We start from the raw sequence: 26,801 nt of genomic DNA, 5'->3' as shown, positions 1-26,801 counted from the left end.
TATAATTTCCTGACAATTTGAATGATCTCATTACCCTTCCAAACTGGCTTCTCATGGGGAGTCTAATTTGTTCATGAAGTGTTGAACTTAGGAGGACCTGCCAGCATTCAGGGAATTTCAGCCTGACTCAGAACTGTTGATGTTGTTATGTGAATTTGTCCTATGATGGTTGTGCTGTGTCTTGGGATTCGCCACCAGACACACCTGGTGTTCTGTTTACTCTGGCAAGCTGGGGATTTTTTTTTCTTTTTCTTTTTAAAATTCCAGGATGAATTATTCATCATTACTTAGAATTTGGGTCTCTTTCATCTTCACGCTTGTACAGCACCAAGGTGAGTACTACAGAATTCCATAAAGCTCTTGATTAGCATGCTGTTGAATTTATAAAGAGACACTTTTGTTGGAACCATAATTGTCAGGGCAGGTGTACATGTGTCTACGGATACAACAAGAAAAATGTAAATTAAATTCTGTTGTCAAGGGCAAAATACATTAACTTTAAATGACGTTCACTTACATTCCTACTTTTCTTATTTAACTTTGAACACAGTTTGTATATACTAGATTGCCCTGTGTTAATGGAGTAGGTCTTTAAGATGATGCAAATTATTTTCATTAAAAGTATATAGGGTAAATGTGTGTGCACCCCGTGCCTGATGGTTGAGTCCCATTAAGGCATTTAACTTGTGGCTCAGACTTTAAAGAATACACTTATTTTAGCCAAAATTCAGAAGTTACAACGTGATTAATGTTGGTAACTTGTCTATCAGTGGCCTTTTACAATGGCTAAGAATCTACAACTGCCAGTGAAACGAGAAAATTATTCTCCTCAGAGATTCCTTCTTTTTCTCTGTGTAGCATTGCCCAGGGTAGGTGAAAGCTGCACATTTCTTTCTACTGGTGTTGGATTTTAGACAAGAAAGATGGGAAAGTCTACATAGATTTGAAACTTTTATGGCTAAAATTCTGAAGCATCCTTCTTTGTTTTGTTTATTTAGTTCAGCTGGCACGTGATTACAAGTCTGAGTGAACAAATCTATAAGGCATGCGTAGCCCTAACATTTTTCCAGAGTTGGGTAAATTTAAACAGTGGTAGCATGCAAACTATAGTGTGAAACCCTACAATAAAGAAAAAAGATCCACTGACTCTAACCTCCTACTCCTGTTCTAAGAAAGTATGTTTTATTTGGTGAAAAAAAAAGTTCTGAAAACATAGTTATGTTTATTGTGAAATTTGCAGCCTAAAGCCAACCTGAGTAAGGATATTCTTTCTTCTATTTACTCTGATGCTATTGATAGGCCATGCTGTTAAGAAGTTATATTTTTATAATAGTGATAGCTTCTAAGGTGAAAATTACTGTAGTTTAAATCTACTCCCTTTTATTAAGCACCCTTTTTTTCAAGCAACAAGTATTTATTAAGTATTTATAGCATTAGATATCTTTATAATTTGTATTCTTCTTAAAATTTAAAAATTTTAACTGTCCATTCTTTCCTGTTCAAATTCATGAACTAGTTAGAATTACTCATGAAGAGAAGAATCTTGCAAACCTGCCTCACTTTTGGAGCAGAAAGAGAAGTTAGGGACAGTCTCCATGACCACGGTTTTCTGCCTCCTCCATGAGAAGTATGAATTTTCCATTTCCTAGGCAGATTGGCCAATGCTGCCCCAAATATCAGTTAATCTTTCCATCAAAAAGATTACAATTCAGTGTGCATGTAAGCCCTTATTCACACTTGGGCATCACTCTTAAAAAATTCCCCAGGAAGGATAAATCCATGACATGATTTGATTTATTGTCATTAATTTGAGAAAGCTCATCATTCTTCAAATTTAAGAAGTACTTGTGTATACTGCTACGATAGGGATTATAAAGAGACTTTTTTGAATTCCAACCTTCTAGGGATTTGGAATTTGTTACTTTGGTATAAATACGAATACTAGAGAGTTCTTTTTTGCCAACTGATGTGACATTAAATGAAGCATATCAGCTGAGTGCTCTTGTGATTAAACTGGCTGCAGCATCTCCTAAAAGTTCAAATTTGGTTGGCTTCCCAGAGACTTCTGGGGCTTGAGGAACAATGCTTACACACCAATGACCGGGCTCGTTTCCCCCGCCTCCCTCCGATGTGAGGCCCTGGAAACAGATTAGCTGTCTGTCCGGGCAGATGGCCTCTTGCTCCCCGCTCCAGAAGGAGAGGAGCTGGCGCTTGGCTGGGTGCCGCTGGGCTGGTTTCTGGTCACTCTGCATTCTCTCTTACATCAGCTGTTGTCTGCTCACTAACAGGCTCCTGAAGGAGCCGGACACCCTAGGCCACTTGCTCACCAGTCTATCGGCTCCATCAGCACAGAGCAGGGACTTCCCCAAGGAGAGGGCCCCAACATGAGAATGGGGTGTTAGCATCTGGAGACAGCAAGCAAGTACCTCAAGAACTGTGGTCAGAAGCTCCAAATGGATTTGCCACTGCCCCTGACAACTAATAAACTATTTAAGAAAAGGGGTGGGGAGGGGAGAAAAGATGATGTTCTGTTGTTCTGTTTTTGTTCAAGAGAAGAAAGCAGAGGCAGAGAAAAGTAACACCCCAAATGTAGATTATTTCATAGAGGTCCTGATCATCAGTAATGTAGACCCTGGAGTAATTGTCTAATTTTTCTCACCAAACTGGGCCACCCCTTGGAACAGGTTAGATGAGAAACTTCTGAGAAACAAGTCAGGTTTTCAGTGGGTGACATGGTTCCGGGAGGGGAGCTGTGTGTGTTTGTACGATGACTCTCACCTTTGACCAGGGTGATGAGGAAGAGCCTTGCGCCTCCTCTCCAAAGAGTTCTCAAGGGCCCAACCTCCCTTACCCCAGAGGATCCCATGTCTGTTTTTTGTAAATAGGAGCTGGGCAGAGAGCCTTCTCGCAGGGCCGAAGCTCAATCAAGGTCATTCACGGGCCAGTTGCTACAAACCCTCTCCTCCCACTTTTGTCCCAGTTCCAACTGTTGTTTATTTCCTTCTGGGATCTGGTATCTTCTCTTATTATGTGGCAGGAGGAAGGGGACTCCTTTCAGGAAAAGGAGAGTAGAATTCTTAATAGAAGGTAGCTTCATAGCCACAGGCCACTTTCTCTGTTCCTTGCCTTCTGATCAAGGATCAAGTGGTGTAAGCCATGCCAGACCTAGAGACCACCTCTCAGTGCTCTGAGAGCTCCAGAGATGATTTCACAACCTTTCAGCCTGTTTTAACCATTTCTCTCTCCAAAACGTATGGAAGCATAGAAATGAAGCACGAATTGATTTCTCCTAATGAGAAATGGCATCATTCCCATTCTCCCCTTTCTAGAGGCAGAAGATAGCGCACTGTGTACAGCTTAGGTTTAGGATAAATGAAAACGCAGTCTGACTTGCATTTAATTTGTAAGACTTACTGAAAGAAGGTGCTTTAGTGGGTGGGAGGGAAGTAACTTGCCAGAAGGAAGACGGATCTGCCATCCATCTAACCACCCTCTCTCTTGACAGCTCAGCCCAGGGAGCTCATGTATCCGTTTTGGCAGAATGACACCAAAACCCCTAAAGTAGATGATGGAAGCTCATCTGAGATTAAGTTGGCCATCCCTATTTTCTTCTTTGGCGTTCCTTACCGCACTGTCTATGTAAGTGGAGAAGCAGCCCGCTGTTGCTCTGTGGCTCTCCCCTTTGTTTGTCATTAAGGAAAACATTTCAAATACCTTCTTCCAGGGCTCCTGGAATGGAGGATTTATTGGCAGCCTAAACAACAAGTTCTGAGATTTCATGAGCTGATAGGTTTTATGATTAAGAAAGTCAAAGGTATATTTAATGGCTAATGTTCATAGTAGAGGAGTATACAGGGCAATAAATTGCTCTTGTGGGTGATTAAACACAGAAGTGGAGCAGAGGCCCCAATGCCACGAACATTATTTCTGCTACTTGACGAGGTAAAAAGATACAATGGACCACAATAGGAGCAATATCATTTATCTTCCCCTTCTGGGGGTGTGAAAAGTTTAGGCATCTGCTGTTCTTAGGCTTCCTACCAACTTGGAGCAGACTCAGAGCATAGCAGAGAGGTAATCAACTATTACATAAAAGTTGTTGGCAGAATTGGCCACTCTCATTGGGTCTGAGATATGCCATTGTCAAACCTGCATGAAGAAATGATACCATTTGCTCTCAGAGCTCTCCTGAGGTATTCACAGGTTATTTTTTTTTGGATCATTGGGTTTGCTGCTAGTAAGACTGTTTCATATTGAGAAGAAGGTTCAGAACAACTGAACTTGCCTTTATCTTTGGCCTTAAAGGGTTGGGTGAGGCATATGTAGATTACATTACATCCTATTCTATTCTGTGTCCCGCCCTGGAGGAAGAAATGAAACTCCAAGCATCTCCACCTCTGGCCATCTCTGTATCTGAGACTGTCTTCCCCAAGTTTTGACTGATAGCTCAGGGCTGATTCCCACCAGAAGATAGGTTCCTCTTCCTTGACCTAACCAGTGGTCCTTGAAACTGCAGCACCAGCATCACCTGGCACTTATTAGAAACGTCACTTCTCAGGCCTCACCCCAGACCTCCTGAATCAGAAACTCTGGGAAGGGAGCCCAGTAATCTGTGTTTTAACAACCCCTCCAGGTGATTCTGATGCCCACAAAAGTTTTAGAACCCCTGAGCTTAACTGTAGACTAAATAGACTATATAGACAAAACACGTCTGAGTCATTACTAGCTTGCTCTGCTAGTCTCTGTGCTTTAAGTACACCCATTATTCCCTAGCAAACACATTGTTCTGGCATCCTGAAATGTCTTTTATGCTCTACTCATAGCAGAGCCTCCTTAATCGGTAAGAGCTGATTGGAAGTTTCAGAATGTGTTGACCTGATTCTGGAGATGAGAGAGGCGTGCAGGGCTTCCATTCTGGAAGCCTTAGTCTCTCAGGCTTCTAGAACAAATGTGTTTAGTTAAGCTCCTCTTTCTCCTCCGTTATACTATGTGAGATGGAGTCGGTATAATTCTTGCCCTTGCAAAAGGAAGGTCCTTAATGTGGCGCCGACATATTTGAGGGCAAATTGTTCCTTGAGTTTCCAGCACTTTGAGCAGTGCATCTTTTTCAAGCCTGTGGGTTGTTCACTGTTACTTGCAGACAAAAGACTCTTAATGTCCTTGTAGCTGGATCTCCAGCTACCTTTCCAAATCCCACACCCTTACGTCCAAAACAGGTCAACATACTCTTGGCCCAGGTACCAATAACTTACCTCTGGGATCTGGGTCACTGTTAATGTCCATAATATTACTGATTAATATGAGCATAACAAACTATTGGAATGTGTAGAAAAATGATCTCCAGGTTTTCTGTATCTGGGAACTGCAGGTATTCCCATCACAGGCGTTTCTGCTGTAGAAGCCACAGGGTTAAATCAGCCTTATCTAGCAACAGATAGAGCTGCAGACACAGGCAGAGGCTGAATTGTTTGTAGGTCCTGTGTCAACAGAGTGTACGTATTGGCTTGTGATTTGCAGTAAGGTTTAGTAATTTAATAAGTTTACTAAGCTATTTACAAATCATAACGAAATCACCATAAGATAGTTACTTACATATACAATGTGAAGTACTCATGTGTCCATTTATATGCAGCAATTATACATAGAAGCCATCAGACTGCAAGAGCTGTCAGTGAATTGGGCATATATGGGTCACAACCTCGTGCTTGTTCTGGGTACAGAGTGGTTGGGACATCAATAGAAGTCCTTTAAACGTCTCTCCCAAACAAGATATGGTTCATCCTGAGATCTGATTTGATGGTGGAGTATTTGATTTATCTTTTTCTGAAATTCTTCTCTTGTCGTATAATAGGAATCAAGGTCTAATATAGAAATCCTCAGTTTTTAAATTTTTTTGCTTCCGTGTTTTTTTTCCTATTATTTTGCATCTGTGACTCTGCATCTTCTTTATTGCCTACATTACCCCCTGCCTGGCCCAACACACACACACACACACACACACACATACACGCACACATACACACATACCAGTAGCATTTGGTAAGTATAAATAGAGATAACATAAAGAACATGAAAATGAGACTGATTATTAATAAGTAATGAAGCTAACTATAAATTGAAAGTGAAAGAAAACCAATGAGTTTGTCTGAAAGTAAACGAACCTCCTAGTTGAGCAATGGAAGATGGTGTTTGATGGTTCGTATTCAGTAGTTTGCAAGTTGTTTTCCATTCATATGTGATTAAGTGAATGTCTGTCTTGGTTTGCAACTCTGAAGTTGTTAAGATTTCAGATCCACTGTGCAAAACCTCTCTTATTTTTGTAGGTCAATAACAACGGAGTTGTTTCCTTCAATGTCCTAGTGAGCCAGTTCACGCCAGAATCCTTTCCCCTGACGGATGGGAGGGCCTTCATCGCCCCATTTTGGGCAGATGTGCACAATGGAATTCGAGGCGAGATCTATTACAGAGAGACCATGGATCCTGTCATCTTGAAAAGAGCCACCAAGGACATCAGGAAGTACTTCAAAGACATGGCAACCTTCTCTGCCACTTGGGTTTTCATTGTGACATGGGAGGAAGTCACGTTTTATGGAGGGAGCAGCACCACACCTGTAATAATTCACATTTTCCATTTTCCACTTCATATCCTGACATCTAATTCTTGTCCATCTTCACTACTGTGAAGGGGTCTAATTGTTAGAGCTGAGGAACGTCAGTTTCCTTGAGTTAAACTAATGAGTTTTGCCACCCACTTTCCAGGAAGCAGAGGGCGATATCATCCCTAACCAGTCCAGTCAGTGGTAATATTTCAGAAGTTGTGTCATCCCTATCACTGACCATTACGAATGTCTAGAAAGAACCCCTCCACAATTTTCTTGCAGTCAGTCGCATTCCTAATTTGCAGGCCGTAATTGAGGCGCTGAGACCTCATCCAGGCCGCACGATGAGGGACCCATCTAGGAACTCAAATATCCTTTTTTCTTGCCAGAGGCACAAATGCCTCTCTCAGTCAGCTAATTTCCTTTTTTTCCCCTTTTTTCACAAAACCTGGTAGGAAGAGGAAAATAGGGTACTGGATTTGGGCACAAATGACCTGACTCATTTTATTATATTATGATTTTTTTATTGTGACTGGGGCCGGAATTATTCATATTTGATGATAATTGGAGTGGGCAGTTAAAGCGTTTCATGAATAAAGTTTCAACATCTGCTCTGAAATCCCAAACGAGCAGTCAAATAAAAGTCAAATAAGAAAGATTATCACTGGCATTATTGTAGAGATAATCAACTTTCTACATAAAGGGATAGAACACGGTTTTCATGAAAGCCTGCAGCTTGTTTGGGTGACTTTGGCAGTGGAGATTTTTGAAGTCGTAGACATGTCTTCAGCTGCATAATTTCCAGTAAGCCAAGACACTCAAAAATCTGCCCTCCTCTTTCTCAGGATTATTCCCAGTTCCATCTGTTTTCCAATTTCCTTGGCAATGAGTCAGTCGTTCAGATGTGGAACAGAAACTACTGAGTTAGACTCCGAGGTGGAAAAGTGCTGGGCTTGCAATTCTTAGCTGCTACTCAGTGAGCACACGGTGTTCTAGCACCTTCTGACCGGAGCATCAAGATACACTTTATCGCTAAGAGGTTCTGGAGAACAGAAAGATACAAGTTTAAACAGTGGATGCATTGGCTAGAAATAACCTCTAAAGAAGCATACATTTCCCTCTGTCACATTATGGATTGCTAACGACTCCTCGGGTGATGTTTTATGTCCTTTAAGCCTCATACCTTGCAGCGCTTGAATGCAGGATGCCAGCAATCAATAAATTTTAGTGTCAGTGGGGGAAAAAAAAGAGAAGAAATACCCATCAAATGCTGACCACCATTTTTTCAAAAAAACTTCCATTGGCAATAAAAATGGCAAGATAATTTAGATACTTTCTGGTTTGTACTTTGGAGTAAATTTCTGGACTAGGTGAGAACTCTCTCAATGAGGATGAATGAGGTAACATCGAAGTGCTTTGAGCTCCTTGGAGAAAAAGATGATACAACCTTCCAGAGCTGCAGAAGGGCCTATCCATCCCTGTCTTTGAAATTGGCCTCTTCTTCATGTCCTGTTTTCCCAGGTTTCCTCTTCTCTACGGGAACACATATCATCAGGCCAACTAAACACTGGGTGTGAGAGGTTTTTTAGAGGGAGAAGGTGTCATGGAAACCATTAGAGAGGGAAGGGGAAGGGGACATGTTTACTTCAAGAAAGGAAAATTCATATTTATTGAGGGCTTACCGTGAGCCCTGCGCTGTGATAGGCTATGTTTGCATATCGTCTAGCCCTCACAAGAATGTTCCACAATAAGCTCTCTCTCCACTTTAAAGGGAGGGAACAGGCCCAGAGAGATTAAGTAACTTGCCTGAGCGGCAAGAAAAAAGATTTGAATCTCATAGGAGGCAGAGCAGTGTTCAAACTAAAGTCTCCTAACTCCGAATCCTCAGCTCTTTCCTTGGCTGCCTCCTCCATGCGTCACTGGAAGTCCTCTGAAGGATAACAGGGTTTTTCAAGAATTGAAAACATGGCTTTACAGACACAGACCCAGAGGAGACTTAAAACTGATGTTGAAGAGATGTGTACGTGTAGGAGTGTGTGAGAGCAAGCCAGAACGTGCCTGAGGGCGAGAGCCAGCCTCTGAGTGTTGTTAGGATGGCCGGTTGGTTTTGAGGTGACTTCTGGGATCACAAATGGGTTGCTCTCAAGACCTGCTTAGACCAAAGATATTTCCCACTTCATTTCAGGAGAAGGAATTCACTTCGTGAAGGAGAATCCTAGTCTGAAGGAGAGTTTAATTTAGACCTTGTGTCACCTTGGCTTTATACCTGTCTCTTGAACCTGACCCTGCAGTGACCTTATAGCAATCTTGAGTTCCCTCATCTCTGTGCCCCACTTTCCTCTTTTGTTGAGCGGGGCCAAAGAATGGAGGCATATACCTGGGCGACTCTATCCTCAACGCCGTCAGCTGTGGCAAGCACAGAGCCTGGGGAGAGAGTTCTCACTAACAAAAAGGGCTTTTCTTTACTTGCACCTTGTCTCCCTCCCTGGGACTGTCTAGGATGGGAGCTTTGGGGCTTCCAAGATCCTCTACCCCAGTTTGATTACACAGGATAAGGATCTGGGTCTTCCTCTGCATCTGACAGAATGTTAACCAGGATAGTATCAGGCAGCTGGGAAAAGTGCGAGGTTTGAATGGAAAGGTCAAAGCAGCCTCTCCTTTTAACTCTATTTTTATTTGAATTTCCTGAAAACACGTGTCAAGGGGTAGGAATTAGCAAAGGGAAATAGTAAAAGAGTTTGCTACAGCTTGTTTCTGGAAACTGTTGGCAAGTCTTGTTTGAATTTATGCAACATCTCTGTCCTAAAAAGTTTAAAATGAAGACAGTGTGTAATGACAGTGCACTAAGAGGTAGACTGGGAGCTCTGGCTCGAATCCCATCTTCTGTTGCTGGGTCATTGCAAAATTTCCAGTGATTCGTTTCCCTTAGCCCTCAGTTTTTAAGCTGTAAGATGGGAATGGGACAAAAAATTGCCCATCTTAGCATTGGTCTGAGGTACAGACGAGTGTTGAGAATTTTGCAGATATAAAGTGATGCATAAATACGTAATTAGAGGAGTAATTTCTCCCCACAAAGTGCTTTTTAAAAATCACTTTCAACTTCCATTTTAAAAAAGAGGAGACATCTCACCAAGATTAGCAATGTTTTCTAAGAATTGAGAGAGCGCAGTCCATACCTCCACTTCAGTCACACCGACAAGCATTTGCTTGCTCTTCTCCACCCCACTCCCCACGCCCCATCCAACCTGCTCTGGGAACAGGTGCATGCAACCCTTTCCTTGGCTAGACTACAGATTTCCTGTAGTTTATTCTCATGCTGCCATCTATAGGTACTCATGTATTATCACAAGTTGAGCCAGGCCTCTGAATTTTCTGTCTGGTTCGAATCAGAGATGTGAGAGAGGCGCTGAGTCAGCCTCCAGGTTATTCTCGGGCAATTTCTCTTTTAGACGCATGTCTTGCTTTTGCCATTGGAGGTGAGAACATATTCAGAGAGGAGGCAGAGTGTAAGGGCTGGCAATGAGCAGCTCTGAGCTGCTTCAAGGCAGGGAGGGTGCAGGGTAAAGGGAGCTTGTTGTTGGGGAGAGGAGTTCCTGGGCAAGGTAAGTCATGAGACCACCCATTTCCGTCCTATAGGTGAACACCTTCCAGGCCGTCTTGGTGTCTGATGGCTCCTATACATTCACGCTCTTCAATTATTATGAAATCAACTGGACCACTGGGACGGCAAGTGGTGGTGATCCCCTGACAGGTCTCGGGGGAGTGATGGCACAGGTAGGTGGTTCTCCACTTCATCCTCCTGCATGTTTCTGAAGCCATGTACTTTCTACTTATGCTGCTCCGTATCCTGGAGGAAATCCTGCCAACAGCTTTTAGCTAGAGAAGTGTGTCTGATCCTGCAAGTGGATTGAGAGGCTAGTCATGCCCATCTTTGATACTTTGATCCAGGTGTGGCATGCACTAGGCAGGCCTTTCTCACCTAGAATGGTGGCCCCAGGGACTTCAGGAAAAGGAGTCTCTTGATTTCAGGTGTGCTGGATTGTGAAAATAAGGCATTTGGGCAAGTTAACCAATGGGGGTGGTGTGTGTGCTCAAAAGTCCTGTCTTTCTTTGTGCTCTAGGCAGGATTTAATGGTGGAAACCTCACCAATTTCTTCAGCCTCCCGGGGTCAAGAACCCCAGATATTGTGAATATCCAAGAGACCACAAACGTCAATGTTCCAGGCCGCTGGGCATTTAAAGTTGACGGGAAGGAAATTGACCCGGCCAATGGCTGCACCTCCAGAGGTAAAGTCTTTTCCGATTCTCTGTGGCAAATCTGGGTTTGTTTAGCTTAGATTGACAGGCAGGCTTTTAAGCCACGGGGGCGGACTCACTCCTGATGCCTTACTCTTTTGACATCTCTCAGCTGGGTAATGGAGATCAAGGTAATTTGAGCATGCACATTCATCACACCAGGAGCTGAAACCCTGCATCTGCTACACTGCAGCTTCCGGACTCGGCGCCTGGGGTGTGAACACAGCTCCCTGTTCGGAACAACTCTGAAGTGGACGAGGATCTTGAGTGATTTCACAGCCAGAGGGACGGAAGGGAGCCCTCCTGTTTAACATTATTTTTGTTGTCATTGTTTCCCTTTCCCCTCTTTCAATTTTTCTTCTCATCTTTACTCCTGCTCTGCCGTCTGCACTTTGTAGATCCACAGGAGTGGGCGAACGTGGAGCGTTGCCAAGTCTCTAGGAGAGTAAATCAGTACTTTCTAGTCTGATGAGAAGGAAAGGAAAAGAAAGTGTCATAGTCTTTAGGGTAGCTTCTCCTAAAATCCTCCCAGCAGCAGCAAAGCATGCGGGAATTTGGGGAAAATCAAAGCAGGCTTTAGGTGTCTGTGAACAAGCTGTAGTTGAACCTCTGCGGGTTTACTTTATATTGGCATCCAAAGTTTGAAACCTTCTCTGAACCATCAAAACCACTTTGGGTGTACAAAACAGTCCAGGACTCTCACAGGAACATCCTGGTTTATAGATTCCTGCTTCTTATGTGTCTTAAAGTATTCAGAAAACAGGATTTCTTTCTTCCCTTTTTTTTTTTTTTTTGTGAGGAAGATGAGCCCTGAGCTAACATCCGTGCTAATCCTCCTCTTTTTGCTGAGGAAGGCCGGCCCTGAACTAACATCTATTGACAATCTTCCTCCTTTTTTTCCCCAAAGCCCCAGTAGATAGTTGTATGTTATAGCTGCACATGCTTCTAGCTGCTGTATGTGGGATGCCGCCTCAGCATGGCCCGACAAGCCGTACATCGCTGTGCGCCCGGGATCCGAACCCAGGCCGCCAGTAGCAGAGCGCGCACACTTAACCGCTAAGCCCCAGAAAACAGGATTTCTATTAATATTTCTGCTTCTAGGAGTGGAGGCTATAGCACCCAGTATTAGTAAATATCCATCCATCCATCCACCCACCCACTCACACATCTACCTATCTACCCATCTACCCATCCATCCATTCAGCCATCTAGCCATTGCATCTTTCCAAAGAACATTCTGAGAGCCCCAACGAGGTGCTAGCCACTCTGTTAGGTGCTGGAGATGGAGCTCTAGCCTCCCAAGGCACTACTACGGTAGAGAAGACAGCCACAGAAACAATGATGACACAGTGTAAGACATATTATGATACACATGAGTGCAGGGTGTTGTGGAAGTGCCGAGGATCACCCTGGAGAAAATGTTTCCAGATCTCTAAGAAAGTTTTGGGTTGAGATGAAGGTTTCAGGCCATCTCTTGCCCTCCTCAGATAGACAGCATGGCCTGGTGACCTGCATGTCTTGGCAGCCCTGGGGGGGCCTCAGGTTTCTCTTTTGGCTCAGCTTCAATTTGTGTCGTATACAGAAGAGCCATATTCACCTGGTCTGAAATGCCTGTGCTCTCTGCCCCCATTCCCTGCTCTGTGGTTAGGCTTATCAAACCTCTGCCTTTACTCTAAGGAAAGGTCATTTGTGTAGATGGCCTGCCTGGGCATCCTTGCCTCTGTGGACTCTGTAAGTCCTCCATGTTCAGAATATCAAATAAATGTTTTGGAGCTAAGCTGATATTAAACTGGATAGGAAAGAATCCAGCTCCACAGCTCACCAGGATTTCAGAAAGGGTGCCCCCCTCCCTTCCAGAGTGTAAATACCACTTCACTTAAGGTCTGTGACAGATACCAAACCAATACTCCACTATCCCTCTCCCCTTTATGGCCTGGACTAGGGCCCTACCCAATGCCTCTCCCTCTTTGTCCAAGCATCACAGAGCTGACTGGCTGTGGCCGTGCAACCTAAGTGCCCAGTGACAGCCTCTTGCCTGAGTCCTGGGAATGAAACGCTGTGATAATGGAAAGCACTGGCATGCAGAGCTATGGAGCTGGTCAGATGCCAGCCATGTACAAAGTCCCTACTTTGACTTCATTCTTTTCCTCCTGAATTATGGGTTTGGGTTTCACATACGGGACAAATTCAATATCCTTCTACAGACTGCTGTGCATTTTTATGTGCCACTGGACATACATCAATCTAATGAGATGGGGATTTGGCCTGGGTGATGGCAGGGGAAGTGTTGCATAGCGCCGGTTTATTATATCATCATTTCACAAACAAAATTATCTCAGAGAGTCTACCTTTTGGTCCAAACCTCCTCTATTCAAAGGCATTTTCCTCTCATTTATTGCAAGCCTGAAAAAGCAGAGACTGGAAATTATACTGAGTGGAGGCTGTCACAGTATATGCAGCCTGGAGTAGTGCCCATGAGTATTGAGGTTCAAGGGGCCTGTTTCCTGGGCTAATGCATATGACCTACCGAGAATATGAATAAATCTATTATCCCATTTTTGGGACCTATTCTCAACAGGTATGAAACAAAATTGCCTGTTGAGACATAACTGTATCTGTTGGACAGATATGGAAAGGACTGTTCCTGAGGCACCCATGCCTTCTGCTTGGGTTGACCTTGCAGCCTTGTGCTATTCTTTAGGTATTCAGTTTTATCAAAACTTGAGAAATTTTTTCAGACTACAGTTTCAAACTGTCGTTACTCCTGGTGTATGACATTATTTATTACACAACATTTCTTAATGTTGTGTCTTTGACACTTTCCTTTTCAGACATTCTTAATTTACAAATGCTTCTACCTCCATCAACGTGTGCCAACTTTTTATAGCATCACTGCTTCCAATGAGGCAGGGATGAGAAAATAGCATTGTCCACATTTCACAGGTTAGAAAACTGAGACAGATGTAAGTTGCTAGTAGTCTTAGATGTTGACTGCAGAGTTGGACCATTGCCTAGTTCTCTTGACTCTGACCCCCAACCCAGGACTACATCACAGCCCCCAGCCCAGAGACGCTCCTATTGCAATGGAAGTTTGATAATAACAACTGGCAAATTTCAAAGATTATGGTGGGAGAGATCATGTATTTAGGAAAATGGTTTTAAAGATTGATTGTCTACCAAATAAATAGTAGTAAATATTTTAAAAATTAGCACATCCCTTAAAACCATTCCCCTCCCCCTTCCTCATTCTCCTCCTGACCTAGATTCTGTCAAGAAGTTCTGTCCAGTGGATAAACAGAGAGACGTTCTGGACTTGGACAGGGCCTAGAACAAGAGAGAAGACAACTTGTATAGGTGTAAGTTCTGCCTAAGCAGCGTCTGCAGGATTAATAAGCCGTTGAAGGCGCCAAGCCAGAGGTCAGCCCTTTCCAGAATCCTCCCAGGGAGCCTGTGCATCTTACTCTTGATTCATGCTATTGAGCTTTTCTGGCACATTCTGGGCCCCCAACTAATCGTTGTTGAATGAGTGGATGAGTGGACAAATGAATGAATTAGCAAATGAACAGTGTTGTGAGTTACCTGGGCCGGCTAGGCTTTCTTTTGGAATACCCTTCTTCTTATTCCTGGAAGGAATGATATGGCTCCTATGTGTCGTAGCCTTTCCCATGGATTAAGACAGTGTGTCTTTCCTTGAATGAGAGTGTGCTCACCAGCCATGGAGACGACAACGCCAAGAGCTTAGACTGGATTCAGACAGACTCGGCTTGGAATCCTGGCTTGGAATCACTGAGTCGCTGAGTGATCTTGGAGGAATTACTCAACTTCTCTTAAGCCTCAGTTTCCTCACTTGTCAAGTGAGGGCGACAATACCTGCCTAGTAGGGTTCTTGTGTGCATTAAATGGTATAATGCAAGTAAAACATTTAGCCCAATGCCTGGCACAGAGGGTAAGTGCTCTATAAATGTTGGCTCTAATGTCATTATTCCCCAGGACAGTTCCTTCGGCGAGGGGAGGTGTTTTGGGATGACCTGAACTGCACCATCAAGTGCCGCTGTCTGGATTTCAACAACGAGATCTACTGCCAGGAGGCCTCTTGTAGCCTCTACGAGGTGTGCGAACCCAAAGGCAAATTCTTCTTCTGCAGCCCCGTGGAGACCAGCACATGCGTGGTGTTTGGGGAGCCACACTACCACACTTTCGATGGCTTCCTCTTCCACTTCCAAGGCTCCTGTGCCTACCTGTTGGCCCGACAGTGTTTGCAGACTTCCAGCCTCCCCTTCTTCAGTGTGGAGGCCAAGAACGAACACCGCGGGGGCTCAGCTGTCTCCTGGGTGAAGGAGCTCTCTGTGGAGGTGAATGGCTACAAGATTCTCATCCCCAAAGGAAGCTATGGAAAAGTCAAGGTGAGACGCTCTCCCTCCTTCACGGGGAGTTGGAGAAGCTGGAGATTCTTCAGCTTGGGGAAGACTTTCCCAGATCTACTGGTTCTACTGTTTGCTGTTTGCACCAAAGAGAGGCACGGCTCTTCCTGCCTTGCAAATATCTTGTAAAATTCTTTACTAGGCTAAATTTTATTTGTACAAAAGCTAACCTGAGTTCTCTTTTTGACATGTCTATCTTCTGTTTAACTTAAAGTATGTTTACATACCTAGTTCTCTCACAATCACTGGTACACACACCACATGCACACACATGTCCAAGCTCAGAAGTAACTGGGAAGACAGGTAAATTCAGTTTCTCATGGACCTGGCTTGCAACAGTGGTAGCCACATGGCCATGCCCTGGAGACGGTGTAAACATGGTACAAACCCATAATTCAGTACAGCCTTTGATTAACAATCCTCACCCCTCATCCTGTTTGCCCAAGAGCTGCTACTTCATTCTCAGAGAAACCTCAGAATGATTGGTGTCTCCAGAGGCACTGCCTACGCAGGCACGGGAATGGGCTTGGTGACTTCTTTAGTGAAGCCTGGGTGGGAAGGTCTCATGAAAACTTTGCCCCAACAACCCCTCTATCAGAATCCTCCACTCCTGCCTGGAACAAGAGAGAAGAACATGGGTCTCTTTTGGCCTGTTTAGCACAGGCACATTTGCTGTCATTGTCTACCTGGATTTCCAATGGGGGCATTGACACACGAAGGAGAGCAAAAACCACTAACAATTACTCAATCTGTGGAGGCCCCAATTTTCATAATGTTAATGAAGACCTTGTTGCAACCCTGTATTTATTCAAGCAGTAATAACCGAGACCACAAGGGGTTGATTGCTGCGACCTCGTGCATTCTTTAATCCCCATGCATGGAGGTCATTACAGAGATTACACACTGGAACTGACGCCAATGTAGGGATTTCTTTCTGTTTTTAAATATGTGTTGTAATTTTAATTGATGCAGTATGTCCAACAAAAGGCAGGACGGGGGAACTAATTCCACTTTTTCTGGCTCTGCCCTTTCTAGGTCTGTGCAGCTTATCAGTGTCATAATTAGAAAATCGAGCTAGTACTGTGGCTGAAATGCCAATTTGCTTGTTATTGGGTTAGTCTCCCTAGGGACAGCTCTGTGTATCAAATCAAAGGTAAAGGTTTGGGTGCAGAAGTTCGGAGTGTGTCCCTTTTAAATTTACATTGTGCTGTTGAGCGCTATACTCATCCTTGTAGAAAGACGCTAACATTTCAGGCTAGAAAAATGTTCACTAGCTTTCTCCTACTGCCTATATTGTGGGGATGATGTGTATAATATCTGTAGTTGAAAAGAAAGCTTCATGCTTTATTCTCACTTTCCATTTTGATTAAAATTCTTTTTTGCTCACAGTCAGACTGTTTTTTTAGAAGGAAAGGAGCAGCATCATTTTTTTCAGCCTCAGCAGCTCTGCTAATTTTGCGTGTCTCGTTTCCATCGTCCAAGCAGAGGGCACGGGTTCTTCAATTTTCTGTAGCGACAGGGAGATGTGGATGTGAATGTAAATGTTTCAGGAGAAAAAAAGGTTATGTGACTCTGACTGCAAGCTAACAAAGGCTTCCTTTTCTTTTTGCCAAATGGCTTCCCAGTGGCTCTGAATACACCTGCTCTGTTGGGGAGGCTGGCTCAGTGGATGGCAGAGCCCCCACCCAAGGTGAAATGGGGACGGCAGGGAGAGGGATGGCAAGCAGGAGGAGCTGGATACGCCTGCCAGGCAGCTGACTTCAGACACGCTGGGCCAGGCCAGGAATGGCCACTGAGATCTGTTCTTGCAAAGTATAGATCGCCTTTCTCCATATGCTGCGTTAGGAGCTGGGTTCTATCTATGGCTTTTCCCCCTCCGAACTCTTCTCAAATAACAAAATGAACAATTTAGGATTGTATATGCTAATGGGGGCCAAAGACAGCCAGCTAAAATCCATCTATAATAAACATCTCCTTCTAGCTAATACTTACCAGTTTTCATATTTCTCCCCAAGATAAACCAGAGTAGTTTAGGGTGTTCCAGTGAAAAGAGTGCCAAGGCCAAATAGCATATGGTGATGAAGAGCTCAGACCCTGTGGTCAGATCTTCTCAATCCTTATGTCACCACTGCCAGCTTAGTGGCCTCTTTGACCTTCCTTTTCTCCATCTGTAGAATGGGGTCATAGTGTCTAGGAGGCGGGGCTCCTGGGCGGTAGTTTGGACTTGGCGACCTGTACTCAGCACTGGGATAGAATAGTGGGGAGCAGTGGAGAGAGCAGGGTGAGCCTAGGAGGTGAGAGTCAGGCCCTGTCTTCTCAAGTCATGCAAGCCCCAAGCCTCAATTTCCTCATCAGCAAAAGGGGGAAATGATAAGGACCTTCTTGGGTTGTCATGAGGATGAAATGGAATAGCCACATGTGCGATATCTAGCACAAAGCCTGGCACACTGTTGGCACTCAATACACGCTTGCTCCCACATTGCATTCCCACCAAACTCTCTTCATTCTAAGACCTATGCTTCTACAATTCTACTTCTCTCTCCTAACCTTGCCCCTACCCACATCCTGGGTGAGACACCGGCAAAGAGGGAAATGGCTAGAGTATGGGAGAAGGGAAGCAAGGAGGTGAGATTCATCAGCGATTGGTTAGTCCGGAGTTGAGGACTGGGACTGGGGGAATAAAAGAAGAAATCAACAGTTGGGGTAAGAGTTCTCTGGGAGCTCCTACTCTGAGCACTGTGAGGCACAAACACAAGGACTGGATAATTTGTGGTTTCAACTGAGACACGTGGAAGAGCGAAAGGAGGTGCAGCGAACACTTATGCCAGGAAAAAGGTATAAACTGGGAAATACGGACCCCTATGGTCAGCCTAGGGATAAAGTCAGTCCGAGTGGGACAAGATCCGATGCAGAGAAACCAGGGGGACTGTTGCAATATCCAGAGACAGTCCATCCCATGGCTTCTGCTTTGAGACGCAAAGACAGCCCTTTGTTGGCAAGAGCTTACGTGAGAGGAGAGAGAGCAATTAGCAATGGATATATTTGGCATTTACAGTTATACCAACCTTGGGGAAGATTTCACTTTCTACATCTCAGCATAGAACAACACATAATAACCATCCAATGCTCTTACTAGTTGACCTTCCTTATAATATGGTTTTCTCACCTTTGTTGGCTACCTCACTACCTAGGAGATGAGGATACATCAATCAACTCCTAGGTTTTTCTTTCTACTTATAGCTTTCTGAAGGATGGCTTATTTCTCGAGCCTATTTTTCTTGTCTCCTTCCCTCACTAAGTCATACTAATCTCTAGAGACAGAGAATTGCACATGGCATCTGCCATGGTAAATCTTGGGAGTGATGCTGGGACAGTCTAGTGTCTCACTTCGTAGACAACTCAGAAAGTAGCAAAAATGATGGCCATAAGATCCTTGTCCTTCCCGTGTGCCAGAAATCAGTATGGGTCCCGGGCAGCCTGCAAAGCATACGTGCACTTACAGTCAAGCCCACCTAGGACTGTCCAGCCCAGCCCACAAGTGTGATGTCTATAGGTGCTAGGCATGGTAAGAGTAAAAAAGAAGAAAATTAACTCTCTCCATTGGAGGCTTATCAAGCCACCTACTCAAGAGAGCCAGACACTTGGGACGCACTCTTGATTCTTCCTGCATTTCTCACTCCCCACTGCAAAACACCACAGGTCCTTCTGAATGTGCTCCCTGAGCTCGTTCCTCCCTCTCTGTGTCTGTATGTAGTTCAGGCCTCATCCTCCATCACCCCTGGACTCTTGCTGCAGTGGCCCGTCTGGTTTCTCTGCTTCTCATCTTGACATGCTGGCAGAACGGACTCTGTAAAATGCAAGTCTGACTATGTCATTCCCTTGCTTAAAACCTTTCAAGGCTCTCCTTCCAGAAGAGAAATACAAGTTGTTGTTTTGTTTTTGTTTTTGTTGGTTTTGTTTTGTCTTGTTTTAAAACATGGCTTCCAAGGCCCTCCAAGGTCTGTTCCCAACACAGAAGTCAGAGCAATTCTTTTAAAATGGAAGTCGGATCGTGTCGACCTTTTGCTCTAGACGCCCTCTTGTCTCTCCGTCTTGCTCAGAGTCAAAGCCAGAGTCTTTACCACAGCTGACAAGGCCCTACCTGTTCTGGCTGCTCTTATCTCTCTGACATCATCTAGCCCTGCCCTCTCCTTGCTCTCTCTGCCCCAGCCACACTGGCCCCTGAGGTCCCGGGAGCATCCAGGCACACTCCCATCTTAGGGCCTGGCTGTCCCCTCTGTATGAGCCACTCTTGCTCCAGATAATGGCACGGCTTGCTTCCTCATCTCAAATGTCCTCTTCCTAGTGAGATCTTCCCTGACTATCCTACTTAAAGTTAGAATCCCTCTTCCCTAGCACTTTTGATCCACATTCCCTGCTTTATTTTTCTGCAGAACACTTTTCTGGCATACCTATATATTTTACTTACTTTGTTTGTTGTTGGTCTCTCAATGAAAAAATAAAGTTCCATGAAGCAGGGATTTTGTCCTTTTCACTTGTGGCTATTCCTCAACTCTTAGAACAGTGCCTGACACACAGAAACGGCTAATTCAGTATTTGTGGAATGAATGTATCTTGCCTGTGTCTCCAGCTTCATTGCCAGCCACCTCTTCTCTCTGCAGCCCAGTAACACCTTGACAACCGTCCCCATACTCAGGCAACTCTTTCTAAGCACCCTGCCTTTCTTCTCTTGTCCTGGAATTCCCTGCCCTCCACTCTTCCCTTGGCCCCTTCTGTTAATCTTTAAAGACCCAGGTCAGACTTAATTGCCTCTGAAAAGCCTTATGTGACTCTTCCAGGCTGGATTAAGTGTTCATTTACTGTTTTCCCATTGCATCACCTATTAATGCATATTTAAAACAATATTTTATAAGTATCCATTTGTGTCCCTCTTCCTCTGTAGACTGAGAGCTCATGAGAGGCAGGGACAGGTTTTCATTTTTTATTTCTCAGCACCTAACATAGTGCTTGGTACCCAGTAGGCGTTCAAATTTGTCGTCGTTGAATGATTACATGACAGTCTTGGTATCAGGAAGTGACAGGATGAAACACTCAGAGAATAATAGCAGGGCAGCCTCAAAGCTAAATGGTGGGGAACAGTTTATAGGACACATTTCAGCTGGGAGGAGGGGTCAGGGAGTGTTACAGGCAGTGGTGGGTCGTGGGAAACATGTGACTTAAGCTGAGACTTAGAGAATGGATTTAGAGGAGTGAAGACGAGAAGCAAGGTAACTAGTCTTTCAAGAAAAGACTTGAAGCTAGCCCTAGAGCCAGCCAGGAGGGGTGGACAACCACCTGGTCCCCAGAGGAGTCTAGAGTGGCGCTAGCGATGCACGTCTATCACAGCTGAAATGCACAGCGCTCAGCTGGCCCTCACCAACCTGCTCTCCAGGGTTCGCCCAGGCCTCTGCCTTGTAGAAGGCAAGCCCACTGGAGCCTGGACATTTGGGGGGCCATTCTCTCTGGAACACTGAACTGCTTTGCCTCCCTTTCCTGATCTTGGATGGACCCATTGCCCTGGCACCTGCTCACCTGCCTTTTACTATTACTGTTGTTGGCAGGTTAATGACCTAGTGACTTCTTTGCCCATCACCTTAGACTTGGGGGCAGTGAAAATCTACCAGAGTGGCATGTCTACTGCCGTGGAAACGGATTTTGGGCTCTTAGTGACGTTTGACGGCCAGCACTACGCCTCCATTTCCATCCCAGGCTCCTATATAAACTCCACTTGTGGGCTCTGCGGGAACTACAATAAAAACCCGCTGGATGATTTCTTGCGCCCGGACGGCAGGCCGGCCATGTCTGTCCTGGATCTGGGGGAGAGCTGGCGGGTCTACCACGCCGACTGGAAGTGCGACTCGGGCTGTGTGGACAACTGCACCCAGTGCGATGCCGCCACCGAAGCTCTCTACTTTGGCTCCGACTACTGTGGCTTCCTCAACAAGACAGACGGCCCCCTGTGGGAGTGTGGCACTGTCGTGGACCCCACGGCTTTTGTGCACAGCTGCGTGTATGACCTGTGCAGCGTGAGGGACAACGGGACACTCCTCTGTCAAGCCATCCAGGCCTACGCCCTTGTGTGCCAAGCCCTTGGCATTCCAATTGGAGACTGGCGAATCCAGACTGGGTGTGGTAAGCTGGCATCCCATCTGAATGGAAGGCTGCACTTGTGCAGGGGGGCAGGGAGAGGGTTTCTGGGCTCCTCAAAAATCTCCTTGTTGAAACAAATTGCCCAAGAGTGAGGGTGAGTTGAAATATCACAAATTAGAAAGAATGAATTGTAAACGGATCTTTACTTTTTTCCCCATCCAACATCATAGCCAGAGAACAAGAAACCATTGATGAGCATAAACTGTCTGGGAACGTGGGATGCGTGGCAGGAAATGCTTGGCCAGAGGAAGGCCCTGTAGCAGGGGGTGGCAATCCCAGAGTTAAGCGAGGAGGTGGAGTTTTCAGAGGTGCAGGTGGCTGTTGCGGAAATGCAGACGTTGGCCTGAGTAATCAAAACTAGCTTTGGGGAGAATAACTCACCTCCCCAATGGCACCAACGGTGTTTGTTCCCGGCTCTTTCTTCTCCACTTTCAGTCCCTGTAGGTTTTGTGTCTCTTGCTCTGGAGCATTTCAGCTGACCCGCTGCTGCTGGTGGAAGAAGGGGCTGCAGATAAGGAGTCTAGAATACTCCCTAGAGTATTTTCTTCTAGAAGGAAGCCCTTTTTCTGAAATGCCAGGTGGTTAGGAAAAGCCCCAACAGTGTGGGGAAATCCAGCTTCTTTTGAACTACACTTTTGGATTAAGCATTTTGTACCATTTGGTCGTCTTGTTATTTTCTCCTTCTATCCCACTGAAGTCTCTCTCTCTTTTCCTAGTTATATAAATTTTTAAAACAAGCAAAAAAAAAAAAAAAACCCCAGCTTCTTGGAATTTTGTTTCTTTCCTGGTCCTTGGTTTTTTCCATCTCAGTAAACAGAAAATGATAGTCCATGCGCTTGAGAGTGCTACGGAGGTGAGAAGGTATACAAGTTTCCTTAAATTTCAAGGCCAGTGGGAGATTTTTTTCCTATCAGTATAGGTTGGATTCACAAAACCATCATGTATCAGACTCAGTTCTTAGAGAATTGATCAAACAGCTAAGAGACAATGGTTTTTTTGTGTGTGTGACTGACTGGCCTCTATTAGCGGGGAGCATCCAAATCCTGATTCAAGTTGAGATTGATATGGCTTCTCTTTGATCTTGTATAATCCAAGAGCATGCAAATTGCCTCACTAAATTTTTACCTATAATGGCTATATTTTTTTCTAGTGGTATTACTTTCCTGTCTTCCATATTCCCTCTCCTTCTCTCTCCCTCTCTCTCTCATGTTAGTGGGATGAACTGTATTTAATTCAGAGAGCTAGTTTACTAGGCTGTTGAGCCCTGCCTGTTGGATTCAACCAGACAAACATTTCTGTAGACTCAGATGTTTTTAAACGGAAGGTTTCTAAGGCAAGAAAGGGCTTCACAAGGCATCTAGTTCCCATCCAGTCTCCTGGAGGAACAGGCACACAAATTCTTTTCAGATAACCAAGGTTCGTTCTTATTTTTAATATCCCAGAGACTTCATTTTCACATTCTTCTTTGGTCACTCAAGTATTTTAAGTACTCCCTGTTAGAAATTTCATGTTTTCAAATTCCTCCTCTAACAGCTACATTTTTTGTTTCTCCTCCAAGTTGGATTTATCTCTTTCCTAAGAATGGGCCATGCTCTTTAAAATCAGATCAACTTCTATGTCCGTCGGTTGAAGGTCTTCAAACATCTTGATGGTTGTAGATCACCAAATAATACATCTAGATTGAATAATCAGTCTACTCTAGTTAGGACAGCAGCCTGAAGTTTAATTTCAGTGGCGATGATCAAAAGAGAGTCAAAGCTCACAATTCAATCAGTAGTTATCACTGATAACTTGCTCAGTAGTTATCACCGAAAGCAGTTGTGCACATTTCTACAGGCACCACCTCAAGTCTCTCTTCCCCAAATGAGTAGCTACTTGACCCTCACTCCAGGAGCGAAATGGTGCAGAGGGAGCACGCTTCCTCCAAGCCCCTGTGTGTGGTGGACTCTGGCCGGTTAGCCCCTGGGTCATTGACCTTATTGTCACGCTCTTTTCTCTCCCCCACATCAGTGTCCACAGTGCAGTGCCCGAGCTTCAGCCACTATTCCGTGTGCACCAGCAGCTGCCCGGACACGTGCTCGGATCTCACGGCCTCTCAGAAGTGCGCCACGCCCTGCACAGAGGGCTGCCAGTGTAACGAAGGCTTTGTCCTCAGCACCAGCCAGTGCGTCCCGCTGCACAAATGCGGCTGTGACTTCGACGGCCACTACTACACCATGGGGGAGTTCTTCTGGGCCACGGCCAACTGCACGGTGCAGTGCCTGTGTGAGGAGGGCGGCGACATCTACTGCTTCAACAAGACGTGCCGCGGCGGGGAGGTGTGCGCCGTGGAGGACGGCTACCGGGGCTGCTTCCCCAAGCGGGAGACCGTGTGCCTGGTCAGCCAGACCCAGGTGCTGCACACCTTCGACGGGGCTGCCTACGCCTTCCCCTCCGAGTTCTCCTACACCCTCCTCAAGACCTGCCCCGAGCGCCCGGAGTATCTGGAAATCGACATCAACAAGAAGAAGCCCGACGCAGGGCCGGCTTGGCTGCGAGGTGTTCGGATCCTGGTGGCAGACCAGGAGGTCAAGATAGGCGGGATCGGGGCTTCAGAAGTCAAGGTAAGACCCCTGCTGCCCGTGAGGGTTTTCTGATGTCTCGCCAGGTGCAGGAGCCATATTCTTCAGGTTTGCCTGTCTGCCTCTGACGGTGAGTGGATTCTAGGGAAGCAACGACTCCGAAATGGGAGCATTTTCTAACTATCAGTACTAAATAAAAGTCTATCAGGTTGAGAAGTGGAGTGAAGCTGAAATTTCTCAAATTAGACAGATCTAGCAGGACTAGCTCTCCATAATAGCAAAGACTTATAGGACGCTTACTATGTGCCAAGCACTATTCTAAACAGTATCACATTTAATCCTATGAGGTATATATTATCTTTATTTTACATATGAGAAAACTGAGGTACAGAGAGGTTAAGTAACTTCCTCAGAGACACACAGCCATAAAGTGGGATATAAACCCAGGCAGGCTGGCTCCAGAGTCTGTGCTCTTTACCCTGTACTATACTGACTCTGTGCTATACTGTACTACCTGTAGACGGGAATCCATGTGGGGTCGTGAAAGGGTGCCTGCCAAGGTTCCTCCTGCCTATCTGACCTGGTCTAATGTACCCATTGTTAGGCACCCAGACTCATAGATCATTAGTTCTAGAAGGAATCTTAGGAATCATCTAGTGCAACTCCTCGCTTTCACATGAAAATCCCAAGGGGCTAAGTGAGGGATGTGGGTCACAGCTAAGTAGAGGCAGAGCTGGGATGACAGAGTTGGGGGTATCTCCCGTCTTCCAGTCCAGCATGCATTTCATAGGATGACATGAAGTCTAATTTAGAAAACAAGAGTCAATGCAGTTTTGTACAAGGAGATAATAAAACACACATCCACAAACTGAAAGGGCTGTGTTCTCATTCCCATTGACACAGTGGCAGAGATTAATTTATTAAAAGAATAGTAAGAGGTAGATAGGTGGATGGACAGCTAGATAATTGGACACACACTATAAGCTCCCCAGGGGCTGGGACACAGGAAAAGTAAGATTTGAAGGGAGAAGAAGGAGTCAGAAAGATGGAGAAGACGAGGCGCCGTCTGAGAAAAGGAGATGTGAGGCAGCAGCGGGAAGCCGCAACTTGTACTCACATTGCAGTTCTGTTTTAGGCTAGCTTAGGGTCTCGTACATACCCAGATAAAGAGCAAGTGTGTTGAATCAGAGGAGTCTAGAAAGAAAGAAGCAAAGATGGCTATGAAAAAGCAGTTGGTGTCTGTCTGTGTGGTTTCCATAGACCATCGGCTTCTTGACATTTCTCCAGGAGCTAGACGTGGGACAGAGCCATGTCTTTATTCCATAGTTTAGCACATTGTGGGTACTCTGTGTGTATCCGGAATTGATGGTAGTGATTTGATTTTTCAGCTGAATGGTCAGGAAGTGGAATTACCTTATTTCCATCCTTCGGGGAAGCTGGAAATTTATCGAAACAAAAACAGCACGACGGTAGAGTCCAGGGGTGTTGTGGCCGTCCAGTACTCAGATGTAGGTCTGCTGTACATCCGGCTCTCCACCGCTTACTTCAATTGCACCGGGGGGTTGTGTGGCTTCTTCAATGCAAACGCCAGCGATGAATTCTGTCTCCCCACCGGCAAGTGCACGGACAACCTGGCAGTGTTCCTGGAAAGCTGGACAACTTTTGAGGAGATCTGTAACGGGGAGTGTGGGGACCTGCTGAAGGCCTGCAACAATGACTCAGAGCTGCTCAAATTTTATCGGAGCCGCTCCAGGTGCGGCATCATCAACGACCCCTCCAACAGCTCCTTTCTAGAGTGCCACGGAGTGGTCAATGTCACGGCCTACTACCGCACCTGCCTCTTTCGCCTGTGCCAGAGCGGAGGCAATGAGTCGGAGCTCTGTGACTCTGTGGCCCGGTATGCAAGTGCTTGCAGGAATGCCGATGTGGAGGTGGGCCCCTGGCGGACCTATGACTTCTGCCGTAAGTTGGGGCTACATTCTGGGGGAGACCAACTAAGTGGTTGAGGTATAGACGAGACAGTGGCTCTTCTTACTCAGGGCTTCTCTTCCTGCTGGAGTTGAGCTCAAGGACAATCTAATTCCTGTGGATACCTTCCCTAGTCTGATATGTCCTCTGGAAGGCCATCACCGCAAACCACACTGTGTCTCACTTTTTTTTGTTTCTAATTACACAATATGTCTTCATTGTAGAACAATCAGCCATAGTATTGACTTGTGGTTTCATCTAGCAGAGGATATACGTCATGTCAAAGGACTAGAAATCTTTGTGATGGCTCCATAAGTGCCTTCTCTCTTGGCGAAGAAGGGCCCCATTCATTTTAATCGAAGGCGATCAGTCAGGATGCCTTTCCCGGAGCAGAGATTAGCACCACTTTCTGGGGCACCTGACAATGGCTACTAAGAGAGTCCCATGTTGCTGGTTTTTCATTTGGTCCCCAGGGTATCTAGTCCTCTCAGCAGGGCAGTGGCAGTACTGGTAGTAATTAGGATAATTGCTGGGAAGACATGACATGTAGCTCCCTTGGTTACTGGGGAGGCCACTGGAAGGAGTAATGTGGAAGGATAGAAGAAAGAGTGGCTGAGAGGGCGGACCCCAGACCTGGAGCAAGGACTGCCCCACCTGGACTTCAGTACCCATCCTTTTCCCACCAAAAAGATTGGCCGTAAACCGAAACCAATGCTACCATTAAGATTCCATCATTCATTTATCTCTCTTCCATTATATTTCTTCCT

At 45.4% G+C, this 26,801-nt stretch overlaps 1 protein-coding gene across 1 annotated transcript in view; it reads left to right on the top strand.

The window, feature by feature from the left end:
• Positions 1-268: 268 nt before the first annotated feature.
• The window catches only part of TECTA (tectorin alpha), a 67,440-nt gene continuing 40,907 nt past the window's right edge, over positions 269-26,801 (top strand). The window contains 9 exon segments of the mRNA XM_058544992.1: positions 269-332; positions 3,506-3,639; positions 6,324-6,611; positions 10,236-10,373; positions 10,721-10,886; positions 14,886-15,298; positions 20,917-21,487; positions 23,516-24,108; positions 25,455-26,028. Of these exon segments, the coding sequence (XP_058400975.1) occupies positions 269-332; positions 3,506-3,639; positions 6,324-6,611; positions 10,236-10,373; positions 10,721-10,886; positions 14,886-15,298; positions 20,917-21,487; positions 23,516-24,108; positions 25,455-26,028 (2,941 nt within the window).

The sequence above is a fragment of the Diceros bicornis genome, chromosome 7, assembly GCF_020826845.1.
Source record: "Diceros bicornis minor isolate mBicDic1 chromosome 7, mDicBic1.mat.cur, whole genome shotgun sequence".
NCBI lineage: Eukaryota > Metazoa > Chordata > Mammalia > Perissodactyla > Rhinocerotidae > Diceros > Diceros bicornis.
Note: the sequence above shows the minus strand (reverse complement) of the source record. Positions and strands in the feature narration are given on the sequence as shown.